We start from the raw sequence: 15,686 nt of genomic DNA on the forward strand, positions 1-15,686 counted from the left end.
CCAGAAAGAGTGAAAAGATGGAGCCAAAGTGAAAACAATGCCCAGTTGTTGATGTGACTGGTGATGGAAGTGAAGTCTGATGCTGTAAAGAGCTATGTTGCATAGGAACCTGAAAAGTTAGTTCACGAATCAAGGTAATTTGGAAGTGGTCAAACAGGAGATGGCAAGAGTAAACATAGACATTTTATAAATCAGTGAACTAAAATGGACTGGAATAGACAAATTTAATTCAGATGACCATTATAACTACTGCTGTGGAGCAAGAATCCCTTAGAAATGGAGTAGCCCTCATAGTCAACAAAAGAGTCTGAAATGTATTATTTGGGTGCAAAATCTCAAAAACGACAGAATGATCTCTGTTTCCAAGGCAAACCATTCAATATCACAAAATCCTAGTCTATGCCCCAACCAGTAATGCTGAGGAAGCTGAAGTTGAGTGGTTCTATGAAGACCTACAAGACCTTCTAGAACCAACACCCAAAAACAGATGTCCTATTCATCAGAGGGGACTGGAATACAAAAGTAGGAAGTCAAGAGATAGCTGAGGTAACAGGCAAATTTGACCTTGGAATACAAAATGAAACAGGGCAAAGGCTAATGGAGTTTTGCCAAGAGAACGCACTGGTCATAGCAAGCACCCTCTTCCAACAACACAAGAGATGGCAATACATATGGACATCACCAGATAGTCAATACCAAAATCAGATTGATTATATTTTTTGAAGCTAAAGATGGAGAAGCTCTATACAGTCAGCTAAAACAAGACCAGGAGCTGACTGTGGCTCAGATCATGAACTACTTATTGCCAAATTCAGACTTAAATTTAAGAAAGTAGGGAAAACCACTAGACCATTCAGGCATGGCCTAAATCAAATCCCTTAGGATTATACAGTGGAAGTGACAAATAGATTCAAGGGATTAGATCTGATAGACAGAGTGCCTGATGAACTGTGGATGGAGGTTCATGACATTGTACAGGAGGCAGGGATCAAGACCATCCCCAAGAAAAAAAAATGCAAAAAGGCAAAATGGTTGTCTGATGAGGCCTTACAAATAGCTGTAAAAAGAAAAGAAGCTAAAAGCAAAGGAGAAAAGGAAAGGTATACCATTTGAATGCAGTGTTCCAAAGAATAGCAAGGAGAGATAAGAAAGCCTTCCTCAGAGATCAGTGCAGAAAAATAGAGGAAAGTAATAGAATGCAAAAGACTAGAGATCTCTTCAAGAAAATTAGAGATACCAATGTACCAAGGGAATATTTCATGTAAAGATGGGCATGATAAAGGACAGAAATGGTATGGACCTAACAGAAGCATAAGATATTAAGAAGATGTGGCAAAATACACAAAAGAACTATACAAAGAAGATCTTCATGACCCAGATAACCACCATGGTGTGATCACCCACCTAGAGTCAAACATCCTGGAATGTGAAGTCAAGTGGACCATAGGAAGCATCACTATGAACAAAGCTAGTGGAGGTGATGGAATTTCAGTTGAGCTATTTCAAATCCTAAAAGATGACGTTGTGAAAGTGCTGCACTCAATATGCCAGCAAATTTGGAAAACTCAGCTGTGGCCACAGGACTGGAAAAGGTCAGTTTTCATTTCAATCCCAAAGAAAGGCAATGCCAAAGAATGCTCAAACTACCACACAGTTGCACTCATCTCACATGCTAACAAAGCAATGCTCAAAATTCTCCAAGCCAGGCTCCAACAGTACATGAAACATGAACTTCCAGATGACAACAAGCTGGATTTCGAACAGGCAAAGGAACCAGAGATCAAATTGCCAACACTGATTGGATCATAGAAAAGGCAAGAGAGTTCCAGAAAAACATCTGCTTCAGCTTTATTGATTATGCCAAAGCCTTTGACCGTGTGGATCACAACAAGCTGTGGAAAATTCTGAAAGAGATGGGAATACCAGATCACCTGACCTGCCTCCTGGGAAATCTGTATGCAGGTCAAGAAGCAACAGTCAGAACTGGACATGGAACAACATACTGGTTCCAAATTAGGGAAGTAGTATGTCAAGGCTGTATTTTGTCACCCTGCTTATTTAACTTATATGCAGAGGACATCATGTGAAATGCCGGGCTGGATGAAGCTGGAATCAAGATTGCTGGGAGAAATATCAATAACCTCAGAAATGCAGATGACACACCCATATGGCAGAAAGCAAAGAGGAACTAAAAAGCCTCTTGATGAAAGTAAAAGAGGAGAGTAAAAAGTTGGCTTAAAACTCAACATTCAGAAAACTAAGATCTTGGCATCTGGTCCCATCACTTCATGGAAAATAGATGGGGAAACAATGGAAACAGTGAGAGATTTTATTTTTGGGGGGAGTTTCAAAGTCACTGCAGATGGTGACTGCAGCCATGAAATTAAAAGAGGCTTGCTCCTTGGAAGAAAAGCTATGACCAAACTAGACAGCATATTAAAAAACAGAGACATTACTTTGCCAACAAAGTGCCATCTAGTCAAGGCTATTGTTTTTCCAGTAGCTATGTATGGATGTGAGTGTTGGACTATAAAGAAAGCTGAGGGCCAAAGCATTGATGCTTTTGAACTGTGGTGTTGGAAAAGACTCTTGAGAGTCCCTTGGACTGCAAGGAGATCCAACCTGTCAATACTAAAGGAAATCAGTCCTGAATATTCATTGGAAGGACTGATGCTGAAGCTGAAACTCCAATACTTTGGCCACCTGATGCAAAGAACTGACTCATTGGAAAAGACCCTGATGCTGGGCAAGATTGAAGGCAGGAGGAGAAGGGGATGACAGAAGATGAGATGGTTGAATGGCATCACTGACTCGATGGACAAGAGTTTGAGCAAGCTCTGGGAGTTGGTGATGGATAGGAAATCCTGGCATGCTGCAGTCCATGGGGTGGCAAAGAGAAGGACATGACTGAGCAATTTAACTGAACTGAAGAGGAAAGGGAGGATGAGATGAATTGGGAGATTTGGATTGACTTATATGTACTTCTACATATAAAATATTTAACTAGTGAGAACCTACTGTAACACAGGGAACTCTAATCAATGTTCTGTGGTGACCTAAATGGAAAGGAAATTAAAAAAAAGGGGGGGATATATAAACATTTATGGGGCTTCCCTGGTGGCTCAGAATGTAAAGAATCTGCCTGTAATGCAGGAGACGTGTGTGGGGAAGATCTGAAGACGGGAATGGCTACCCGCTCCAGTGGGTGGAATTCTCCCTGAAGAATTTTGTGAACAGGGGAGTCTGATAGGCTGCAGTCCATGGGGTCGCAAAGGGTCGAACCCAGATGACCGGCTCACACCTTCACTTTCACGTATGCTTAGAGCTGATTCACTTTGCTATACAGCAGAAAATAACACCACATTGTAAAGAAACTATACTCCCCCTGATTTTTCTTTAAATGCACAGAGTATTATAGTTACATTGCTTGATAATAAAAAGTAGAGATGAAGTGAGTGTGATAGTCACTCAGTCATGTCTGACTCTCTGTGACCCCAGGGACTGTAGCCTGCCAGGCTCCTCCGGCCATGGAATTCTCCAGGCAAGAACACTGGAGAGGGTTGCCATTTTCTTCTCCAGGGAGAGATGAAGGCTTAAATACAAAGAAAAAAAAAAAAAAAGAGGCCAGGATGACAATACTGTGCATAGGCCGCCCAGAGACTGTGACCATATTAATCTTTCTTTTTAATAGAGCTGATTAAGTTAAATGGCATGTTTATGTCATTGGATTTTGTAAAAGAACATGAAAAACAATTGGCTTTTTATAAACATTTTTCAAAATGATGTGAAAAGCTCAAGGTAAATATGAATCTGTACAAACTGTCAGGAAATAAATTTGGTTGTGACTTGGATATAGTCATTCCACTTTTAGAAATTAATAGTCAAGAAATTCTAAACAGAAAAGAAAAACAAAAACTTCTTTTCATAGAGAGTTTCACTGATGTATTATTTATAATAGGGAGCAAATGGAAATCAGCTGTTCTTTATGGTGAATTATGATATGTATTACATAACAGTTTTACATAGTTTTTAGAACTTGTGTTTGTTAGATGATATAGATGCCTATGTTGTTGCAAGGGAAAAACATCAGAAAACATGATACAAAGTATGGTCACAACTATGCCAGGCTTGCTTAAAAGACTTCAGAAAGATATACTAAAAGCTGTTTTATTAGACTAATGATAATAACGAGCTTTATCATATTTTTATTATGTGCTGGGTACTGTTCGAAGTGACTAACGTATATTAACTCAGTTTATCTGTGCAGCAACACCTTGAGGTAAGGACAAATATCATGATTCCATTTTACAGGTGAAGGAACTGGGGCAGAGCATTAAGTAACCTGCCCAAGTCACCTGGTGTGAACAAGGTCAAAGCTGAAAGAGAAACCCAGGAAGCCTCACTGGCCTTGTCTCTTAGCTGTCAATCAGTTCATGGAAAGATAGAAAAAGGATAACGTGGGAAAATATCGTTAAAAATGTTACATGCAACAGGGTGAGCCTGGGACATTTTGTCATAATAGAAAGCAAGGAACCTGCAAAAGATTCAAGGGCTATCATCGAGAGCACTCAAGAGCTAAATGGAAGAGGTTTCCCTCGCCTAAAGAAAATACTCCTGGGAATCAATGATGGTGGTGCATTGAAACACATCAATATTTTGAAACATATAGGTTTAATTACGCAGGAAGAAAAAAACCCACTTTGGTCCCTTTAGAGGAGCTAGGAAATAACTCGTTATTTTGAAAACTGGTAAATAGAGGAAAAGTATTTGTACTGTATAGAACCTAGGGTTACTAAATTGTTGATGAGGGCAAATTTTTATTTATGGAAATATTCCAGATAATACTGAGGAACTGAGGAATGAGGCAGGAATAGTAATTAGCACAATTTTTAACCCCCAATAAAATAATGGATTAGGCATTAGATGCTAATGTTACAGAAAAAGACGTAGCCAAAGAGTGTGTACTTATTTATGGAATTATTACATCACCATCTATGAAGTATTCAAGCTACACAAACAAAACCTGAATCAGTTGCACCTCTAGATGTGACTCTCAATTTATAAGAAATGCAGGAGACAGAGAAGTGCTTTAAATGACACGATGGGGAATGAAATTAGCAAAATCTGGTCTGGGGAAATTTATAGGACATGGAATTACAAGAAAAAAAGATGGGGAGTGGGGCCTTAGAGATTAAAAGAGACTAATTGCAACAATCCCGTCTGTATCTTATTTGGAGGAAAAATTCCTTAAAACATTTTTGAGACAATCAGAGAAATTCAAATACTGCTTGGATGTTTTATTGAATTAAGGGATTATTGATGCTTTTGAACTGTGGTGTTGGAGAAGACTCTTGAGAGTCCCTTGGACTGCAAGGAGACCCAACCTGTCAATACTAAAGGAAATCAGTCCTGAATATTCATTGGAAGGACTGATGCTGAAGCTGAAACTCCAATACTTTGGCCACCTGATGCAAAGAACTGACTCATTGGAAAAGACCCTGATGCTGGGCAAGATGGAAGGCAGGAGGAGAAGGGGATGACAGAGGATGAGATGGTTGAAAGGCATCACCGACTCGATGGACATGAGTTTGAGCAAGCTCTGGGAGTTGGTGATGGAGAGGGAAGCCTGGCGTGCTGCAGTCCATGGGATTGCAAAGAGTCATACAGGACTGAACTGAAGGGATTATTGTTCATTTTTTAAGTGTGATGATGATACTGTGTTATACTTTTTAAAAGAAGTCTTGTCTTTTAGAGATGTATTCTTAAATATTTGCGGATGAAAATATGTTATTTCTAGAATTCACTTTAATATGTTTCAAGAGCAAGGGGGAAATGAATAAGGGGGGATGCAATAAAGATTGGCCATTGGACATTATTGAAGCTGAGTGATGAGTATATTCAGGTTGATCATACTCTTCTTTCTACTTTTATACAGGCTTTAAAATCTCCATAGTAAAATATTTTTAATGATATAAACATATCTTAAATTTGATCTTATTTAAAGTATTTAAAGATTTTACTATAGAATTGAGGGCTAGTAGTAGGCAATGAATGAAGGCATGGACTAAGGACCAGACTGCCTGGTTTGACCTTCAGCGCTATCACTTAGCAGCTGGATAATCTAGAGTAAGAAACTTCATGTCACTCTATCTCACATTCCTCGTTTGTAAAATGGTATTAACAATGCCACCTACTTAATACTTCATTGGCTTAATATGACAAAAAAATGAGTAAAATTTCTCCAGTGTCTAAAACAGTTCATGGCACATAGTAAGCAGGCTATGAATTTATTATTTTTATTGAATTTCTTTTCTTTTTTGTCTATGGACATAAGAATCCTGAAAAATGTCTTCACTCATTTTGCATTTTATAAATATGACTCTGATCCCACTTCTGAACACCAACTCTAATTCTCACACCAACTCCAGTTCTTCCCACATATCCAAGCAATTACTGTTCAGATTCTATTCAACCCAGTTCTGACACTATTTTGAGAGCACATATGAACCCACAGGTTAAGGACTCAGTCCCATGAGATTGCCCACACATCCTCAACTTTAGAGGCCAGTCATAAGTTCAGGCATGTTTCAGGCTATACACTGAAGTTTCCAACAACTCCCTCCTTGGGTTCAATTAATTTGCTAGAGTGACTCACAGAACTCAAGTGAAACATTCTGCTTAGTAGACCACCAGTTCACTATAAAAGAATATAACTCAGGAATGGCCAAATGGAAGAGATGCACAGTGTGAGGTATGGGGAGAGGGCCCAGAGTGTTCATACCCTCCCCAGTTATGCAGTCTCCCCAAGTATCCATGTGTTCCCCAACAGGAAGCTCTCCAAATGCCCTCCTTTTGGAGCTTCATGGCATAGGCATCATTGATTAAGTCATTGGCCATCAATGATTGAACTCAACCTCCAATCCTTCTCTCTTCCAGGAGGTCTTGGTGTGGGAGTGGAAGGTTCTACCCTCTAATCACTTGGGTGGTTCTCCCAGCCAACCTCCATCCTTAGGTTACACAGGTGCTTTCCAAAACTTTCCTTGCTAACATAGCAAAAGGCACATTTGCTACTCTCATCACTAAGCAAATTCCAAGGGTGCTAGGAGCTCTGTGCCAGAAATGTATTAATATGTATTAATATTTTTCATTACTAACTTCAGTATAAATAACAATATTCACCTATTCAATCACTCAGCCTAAATGTATCAGCTGCAATTTTCCAGTTTCTTTAAAGTGGAGCAAGAATTCAAAGATACTGAGGGCAAATCCTGCTAGATTTTAATGTTCCTCTCAGTCTTTTATAGTTGCTTGTCTACACGTAATGTGACAGTATTTTTTTTTTTTGTCATGCCTCACTTTTATCAAGTCTTTTCAAAGAAACTTGATTTTCTTAAGACTGTTCATTGTATTTCTATTATTTACATGATTCCTAATTACATTACAGAGTTCTATTGCAACCATTTCAAATATGTCTGGGAACAAAGAAACTGGCTCTTGGTAAACAGACAACAGAACTGGTGGCAGAAGAGCGCAGATGTTTTCTGAGAACGCCACTAGAATGTGTTAAGCTGGCTGAGGGCATCAGAAAAATGCTTTACAGATAGAGTGGAGGCTGCATCAGTCCATCTGGTGGGTTTATTAAGTGGAAATCAGTTAGGGAAACCTGGTATATGCATGCCAACAATGGCTGTGTTTGGGTCGCCCAGTCTCCCTTCTATTCAAATTTGTTTTAATGATGATGTGTGATAATTTCACCAAGGGAAAAAAAAATCAGCACTTCAAATTCTTGGGGGGAAAATACATATATATTTAGCAAATCCATCCACAGATGCCTAGAATGCAAACACAAAGAAAATGTGCAATGAATATTGGTCATCCAAAGACTCTCGTATGCAGACAACAAGCGGCTGAATTCTACAAGCTTCCCATGACTGATTTCCACTGTTCTTGTGAGAAGTGACAGTGAGGACCACTGATGCTCAGACCCTAGGACAGTGTATGTATCGAACACTGCTGTGACATGGTGCCAATTCCTAAATGCTACAGCAGCCAACTTCATCCTCAGATGCTTCACACACTCTAGTATTCACATTCTAGTTTCATTTTGACTCTAAAGTTACACAGAAACCAAATGATCAAAACTGCATTTCTTTCTAAATCTACATGCAAATCGTGAGGCAGGGATTCCCCTTGTCGCTGGCATTCCTTAGCAGAAAGGATTCTGGACAACCTCAAGCACTGCAGATGTGAACTGCCTGAACACCAATTCAGTTTTGCTAAATTAGACATATCCTGTGTTTGGCCAAATTTCACAAAGCTCACTCTAGTCTGCTCCTCTGTGAAATACGATGTTACTATGCTTTTTGATCAACTGTTGATTCTCACAGTCCTCCTTGAACAGAAGAGAGGAAGTGAGAGAGGTGTATAGCTACCGCTGTATTCATTCTCATCACTTGACAGAGGGGGAAGCCAAAGTGACAAGTCAGATCTGTTTTTATCACCCTGGGGCATTCCGCATCTCTCCTCTGACTGGGAGATTTGATCGTAGGGGCACTTCATGAGAGGTGCTCACAAGAGAAATGTTTGAACCAAACTCACCTCAGTAACAGTGGCGGTGACAACGACCAACTTTGGAGAGTTAAAAAAATACAGGTGCAAGATATTGAATTTAGTTTCCTGTGCTATACAGTAGGTCCTTGTTATTGATCTATCTTATGTATGGTAGTGTGTATCTGTTAATCCCAAGTTTTGAATTTTTATAACCTATAATGAAAATGTATACATGCATAAATATATTTATGCATGAGAGGGCGGGGTGGGGGGGCGGGTTTCCCTGGGGGCTCAGATGGTAAAGAGTCCGCCTGCAATGCAGGAGGCACAGGTTCAAACCCTGGGTTGGGGAGATCTCCTGGAGATGGGAATGACTATCCACTCCAGTATTCTTGCCTGGGGAATTCCATGGACAGAGGAGCCTAGTGGGCTATGGGGTCACATAAGCTGTAGCCAGAACACACCAGTTCCTGGTCCTCATCACTTCACTGCATGTTTCCAGAAGCCTGAGCCTGGAGTGCTGTTCAAAGAGTCTTACTGCCTAACGAATTATGCAGACCAAATAGCCAACCTTGTCCCCAGTCTCCTCAAGTGTAATGATGTCATTCACAGACAGTACATTCACATTTACATTTCATCAGGGGAATGTATTTCCTTGCTATTACGATGTTCCCTATGATAACAAAGTCAAACAGAAAAATACACAGCAGCTCCCTCTGAAGAAACCCCCTGAATCTAACATTTCCCACAACTTGCTCACCTTACTCTGTTTTTCTTCTAATTGCCAGCAGATCCTTCTTTCATATACTGAAATTTTGCTGGCATTATTCAAAATAACTCCAAACCACAAATATTTATTGGATTCATTCATTCACATAAACAATTATTGAAGGATCACCAATAGTTTATACAAGATGCATGAGAGCTAGGCTTGGCAAAGAAAGATTAGCATAGCAGTGCCATTTCTGAAGTCAAGAAAAAATGGTATCTGATTATGCAATCAGATACTTTTGAAGTTATTGTTATTCTCATAGGACTCTATGCATATAATCATTGTGAGAATGTGAGAATTTCTGCAATACGGAAATCCAGCTAAAGGCAGTCTAAAGTAATAACAGCACAGAGTGTCACTATGGTTTCTTTGGAGTCCACAGGCAAGAAAGAATCCTAGAGAATTCCAAAAATGTAAGTTGCTTTAAGCCAAAGTCTAGAAAAAGAGGAACATTTATCAAAAATATATTCCTCCAATGCTATCTAAACTAAGCCCAGCTATTTGGTTTTCAATTTATTATTTGTCTTGATCTAAAAAATAAAAATCTAATGAAATATAGATCAGAAGCTGAAAATGAGGTCAGTGCCGCTTCTAGAAGATTGTTCTCAACAATTTCTCTTTGCACGGCGTCTCTGCAGGGTAACTTTGCCGCTGTTATAGTTGAGAGGTGATGTGTGTTTTCCCCTCCTTTAATCTGGGCCAGCCTTGCAGGTTGCTTTGGACTAATAGGGCTTCCCTGGTGCCTCAGCCGGTAAAGAATCCAGCTGCAGTGAGGAGGACCTGAGTTTGATCCCTGAGTTGGGAAGATCCCCCGGAGGAGGGCATGGCAAGCCATTCCAGTATTCTTGCCTAGAGAATCCCCATGGACAGAGGAGCCTGGTAGGCTACAGTCAGTGCAATTGCGAAGAGTCGGACAGGACTGAGCGACTAACCACACACCACGATATGATAGAATGTGATGGAAGTGACGCTGTGTGCGTCCAGGCTAGAGCGTCACCAAGCCTTGTAGCTTTCTTAGAACGCTGCCCTGAGACTTCCATGTTTGAAAAACAGCTTAGATTATGGAAGTTTAAGAAGGCACAAGGAGAAGCACTACTAGGCCTGTGAGTGAGGCTTGCTGGACCTCCGAATCCACCTTCTGAGCTTCCAGCTGGCTGCAAACACATAGATAAGCCCCGGTCAAACCAACAGAAGAACGCTCAGGATGATTGATCAATTACTGTTGCTTTGAACCATATAAGTTTTAAATATATATATACATATATATATATATATATATTTGCCATTCTAACCATTTAAAAATATACAGTTCAGTTGTATTTAGTATACTCACAATGCTGGGCAACCATCACTGTCATCTAGATCAATAGTATTTTCATCACCCCATGGGGAATCTATACCCATTAAGCACTCTCCATCACCCCCTCCCTCCAGCCCCTGGAAACAACTCATTTGTTTTCTATCTCCATGGATTTCCCTATTCTAGATATTTCATATATACGGAATCATATATGGCTTTTTGTGTCTGGCTTCTCATTTAGCATGATGTTTTCAAGATTCATCCGTATATTTTATGGCATATATTTATGGCATAAATCAGTGGTTCACAACTGTTTATAGTCAAATAATATTTCATTGTATGGACATGCCAGTTTGGTTTATCCATTCATGGTTTAATGGACTTCTAGATTATTTCTACTCTTTGGCTATTATAACTAAAGCTGCTATGAATATTTGTATGTAAATTTTTGCTAGAATAACTGTTTTTCAAATGTCTTCAATTCTTCTGAGTTTATACCTAGGACTGTAATTGCTGGATAATATGGTAATTCTATATTTAATTTGTTGAGGAATCACCAAATGAATTTCCTCAGCGGCAGGTTTCCATTTTGCATTTCCACTGGTAAATAGGAGAGTTCCAACTCCTACACATCCTCTCTCCGAAGCCTCAGCACCACCTGTTAGTCTCTCTGTCTCTCTTATAGCCATCCAAGTGGATCTGAAGTAGTATCTTACTATGGCTTTCATTTTCATTTCCCTGATGACTACTGATGTTGAGCATCTTTTCATTTGTTTGTTGGCCATTTGTATATCTTTGGAAAAACAGCTGTGTCTACTCAAGCGCTTCATTTATTTTTAAAATTGGGTTGCTTTTCTTTCTATTGCTGTGTTGTGAAAGTCTTTTACAAAGTCTGGGTGTTGTTCAGTCGCCCAGTCATGTCCAGCTCTTTGTGACCCCATGGACTGCGGCACACCAGGCTTCCCTGTCCTTCACCATCTCTAAGTCTGGATACTAGACCCTTATCAGATATATGATTTTAAAATATTTTCTCCCATTTTGTGGGTTGTATTTTAACTTTCTTGATAGTGTCTTTTTTGATGCAGAAAAATTCTTAACTGTGGTGAAATTCAATTTTTTTTCTTGTGTTCCTTGTAATTTGGTGTTATATTGAAGAAATTGATGTCAAATTCAAGGTCCTGAAGTTTTACCCCTATGTTCTCTTCTAAGACTTATGATTTAGCTCTTATATTTAGGTCTTTGATCAATTTTGCATCAATCTTGTGTATGATGTGATGTAAAGGTCCTACTTCTCTCTTTACATGTAGATTTCTTTTTTTTTTTTTTTTTGCTGATTATCAGTGATCTTTATTATCAGTGAATATGTTCAAATTCAGGAGTTTGAGGTTTTTCAAAAAAAAAAAAAGAGAACTATTACAAATTTAGGAGAACCAGGTAATGACAAACTCAAAAGCAAACAAATAAAACCTAGTTGCTCATAAGGAATCCTTTTTTATAACCTTAAAAATTATCTCACTAGAGACATACATATAGAATACTATAGGATGTTATTACAGGTGGATGACCATAATATTATAAACTGTCATTTTTAACTCAGTTATTTTTTTATCTGTTGATAAACTTAACTACAAAACATCTTTAAAAATATGGTTCTTGAATGATGGTATATACAGCAGGTTAGTAACAACCAACATTCTAAAAGATGTTTGTCAAAGAGCTTTCAAATGAACACAATTTCAGTATCACTTTTAATACATTTAAGTTATATCCATTCTAGGACTCGAAACAGCATTCTTTGATGGTGGCTCACTATAAGATATTGTATTGGAAATATGTAGATTAAGCAACTGCTTCTTATGATATGCATCATTTTCCTGGTTGGCATGTTCATCCAGAGATTTCCTTATACAGTTCTTTAGTTCATCAATTCCTTCTCCAGTAATTGCAGAGATGGGGATGATTTGTTGGAATTCCACAGTCCTCTCTGGAATCATGCTTTTTTCAAATAAATGCAAAAATTCTTTAGGATTCTGGAGTTGGTTCATCAGTACATGGAATTTATCCTGTGCATCTGGCAAGTCCATTTTATTTACTGCTAGGAGTGCAGGTTTTGTCTGAAGTTCCTCTTTGTACAACTCTAACTCTTTTGAAAGCAGTATTATGGTTTCAAAAGCAGTTCTGTAATGAGTTTGGGAAGAAAGCTGAAATCCAGAAATATCAACAACAAAAAGCAGTTGTTTAGTTCTTTCTATATGCTTGAGGAATTTGTGGCCCATTCCTTTGTTCATATGTGCTCCTTCTATTAAACCAGGAAGATCAGCTACAGATATCTGTTTGAAATCACTATACATAATTTTTCCAAGTTCAGGCTTTATTGTTGTAAATGCATAATCTGCAATTGCAGGTTTTGCATGAGAAATCTTACTTAGCAAAGAGGATTTTCCAGCATTTGGGAATCCCACCAGGCCTATATCAGCTATAAGTTTTAGATCAAGGTGAATTACTCGCTTCTGGCCTTTCAATGGTAAGAAATTTGTAAGTAATTTACCACCAAGACCTCCTTCAGCTACCAAAATTCTGTCTTTCTCTTTATTGAGTTCTCCTATAACTTTACCATTTTCATCAGTCACTGAAACACCCACAGGTACAGGAATTTCACAGTCTTTTCCTTTGGAGCCTTTCAGTGCACTAACTCGACTATTTGCTCCTTCTCCAGCCACAAACCGTTTCTGAGGATATTTATCCTTAAGTTGTTTTAAAGTCATTTTGTTATGGGCTACAACCCAGACATCACCACCTTTTCCACCTTCTCCACCTAAGCGAGGGTAGCCCATTCCACCACTTCCTCCCTTGGTGAAGAGTCTCAGGTTATCAATGAAGTTTCCATACTTTCTGAACAACACGCAACTGCCGCGCACCATGCCTGCGAAGGGGTAGTCTACATGTAGATTTCTAATTGTCCTAACACTATGTGCTGAAGAAGCTATTCTTTCTTCATTGAGAAGAATAGTCTTAGAACTCTTGTCAAAAATTAATTTACCGAATCACTAATTTTGAGGCCGTTGTTGTGTAGCAATAATTAACTGATACATTTCTTGACCTGGTGAACTATATTCTGTGCTCATAATTGTAATGTACCTCATCTTTCCTTGAAATCTTACAAATAAAATATGTAAGAATAATGGAAAATAAAATAATCTTTCCTTGACCATAAACACATCAAATAGGTCATGAATGGAAAGTTAGCTTGCATCACATTTAAGGTTAATATTCTAGGAATGGCCACTCATGACTTTACATCTGAGTTTCCAAAAATAGGGCTAACCTTATAGGGTTTATATTCATTGTCCATTGCTGTAAACAAAATTACATCAAAACTCAGTAGCTTAAGACAATAATAAATAGTTACCTCATACAGTTTCTGTGGGCAAGGAACTCATACATCAGCTGCTTTCTTCCAGATGAATGATCCAGGAAAGCAAGGCAGAACTTGCAAATACTTTTATAACCTGGTCACGAATGTTATATACAATCCTTTCAAAATATTTCTATTAATTACACAGATCAGCCCTTGCTCATTGTGGAAGGGGACTGGCTACGCAAGAGCATGAATTCCAGGAGAGAATCATGGGGGACCATCTTAGAGACTGGCTGCCACAATCCATCCTCTGAATTTTTCATGGCTTCTCACATGCAAAATATACTCACCTCCTTTTGAGGACTCCAAACTCTCATTTCATCATAGCATCAGCTTAAAGTCCAGACTCTCATCTCATCTAAACCAGGCCCAGTTCCTTGAGTAGAGTTAATCTTTGTTTGAAGGCCTGTGAGCTTATCTGCCCACCTCTCATCCCCCCCAAATCCAGTATATAATGGTAGCACATGAGTGAAAAAACTACAGTGTGGAAAGGAGAGACCTACTAGAATCACTCCTCTCTCTCTGTGAAAGTCAGTCAATCATGTCCAACTCTCTGTGACCCCATGGACTACATAGACTATATAATCCGTGGAATTCTCCAGGCCAGAATACAGGGGTGGGTAACCTTTCCTTTCTCAAAGGAATCTTCCCAACCCAGGGATTGAACCCAGGTCTCCCATAGTGCAGGCCAATTCTTTACCAGCTGAGCTACCAGGGAAGCCCAAGAATACTGGAGTGGGTAGCCTATTTCTTCTCCAGTGAATCTTCCCAACCCAGGAATTGAACCAGGGTCTCTAGTGTCACTGGTCCATGACAATTCTGAAATTCAGCAGGGAATTTTTTCATAATTCCTTGATTGGGAGTTGAGTTTTGGTAATAATTCTCTGTGGCTACTGATTTCATCCTCTGGGCTCACATTTTTGCTCTCTGAGGCATCCTTCCCTTCCCAAAAAGGTTTACAGTTCAATAACTTTCTCAGACTTCTTCCTGCCTATAAAGTTTGGGGTCCAAAGTTCTCTTCATTTTATATTATCTTTCTCTTTTTCAGCTCAAGCAGGAGATGGTTTTGCCAATACAATACTATTCTCTTAAAACTTTGTGGACAATCTATAAATATTATTGATAGTCACTATATTAGTCAAAACCATGCCCACAAAACTCTTTGAGATAAGCTCTTCTATATCCTAAGCTTCTATGGAGACTGCCTGGGGACATCACCCTTAAGCTTGTTAGAAGCCCTGTTGTTTAACCCAACAGTTCTCTACGGAACTGACTTAGATCTTTCTAGATGTTAGCAAGGATTTTACAGGCACATCCTTGCCTTCATCTCTATATCAGGCTTTCCTGAGAGGCCTTGGATTTGATCTTTGCTCAGAAGTCATTTCTAAATTTTAGTGTCATTTGACATCTACAGAGGCTGGAAATTTTCAAATCCAGAAATTCCAAGCTCTTTTCTGATTAACAATTCTCCATTTAGCTTTTTGTCTTCTCTCACATTTTACAGCAAGGCTAACTCAGGGAGCACCTTTAATCTGCCTGGAAATCTCAGCTAGATACCCTGGTTCACTAGATACGTATTCCTCATTCCATGTAATCACTGGCAATAACACTGCTACACTTCCTGCTTCTACACTGCAAGGGTTCCC

The 15,686-nt window shown here is 39.0% G+C and overlaps 1 protein-coding gene across 1 annotated transcript; it reads right to left on the reverse strand.

Annotated features, from left to right (window-relative positions):
- Positions 1-12,093: 12,093 nt before the first annotated feature.
- Positions 12,094-13,554, reverse strand: LOC110141768 (GTP-binding protein 10). The gene has a single exon (XM_070452397.1). The coding sequence runs from the start codon at positions 13,541-13,543 to the stop codon at positions 12,380-12,382; it is 1,164 nt and encodes a 387-aa protein (XP_070308498.1). The 5' UTR covers positions 13,544-13,554; the 3' UTR covers positions 12,094-12,379.
- Positions 13,555-15,686: the final 2,132 nt, after the last annotated feature.

Source organism: Odocoileus virginianus, chromosome 21 (genome assembly GCF_023699985.2).
Source record: "Odocoileus virginianus isolate 20LAN1187 ecotype Illinois chromosome 21, Ovbor_1.2, whole genome shotgun sequence".
Lineage (NCBI taxonomy): Eukaryota > Metazoa > Chordata > Mammalia > Artiodactyla > Cervidae > Odocoileus > Odocoileus virginianus.

Coding starts and splice junctions, on each gene's coding strand:
- LOC110141768 (XM_070452397.1), bottom strand. CDS start 13,543: ATGGTGCGCGGCAGTTGCGTGTTGTTCAGAAAGTATGGAAACTTCATT.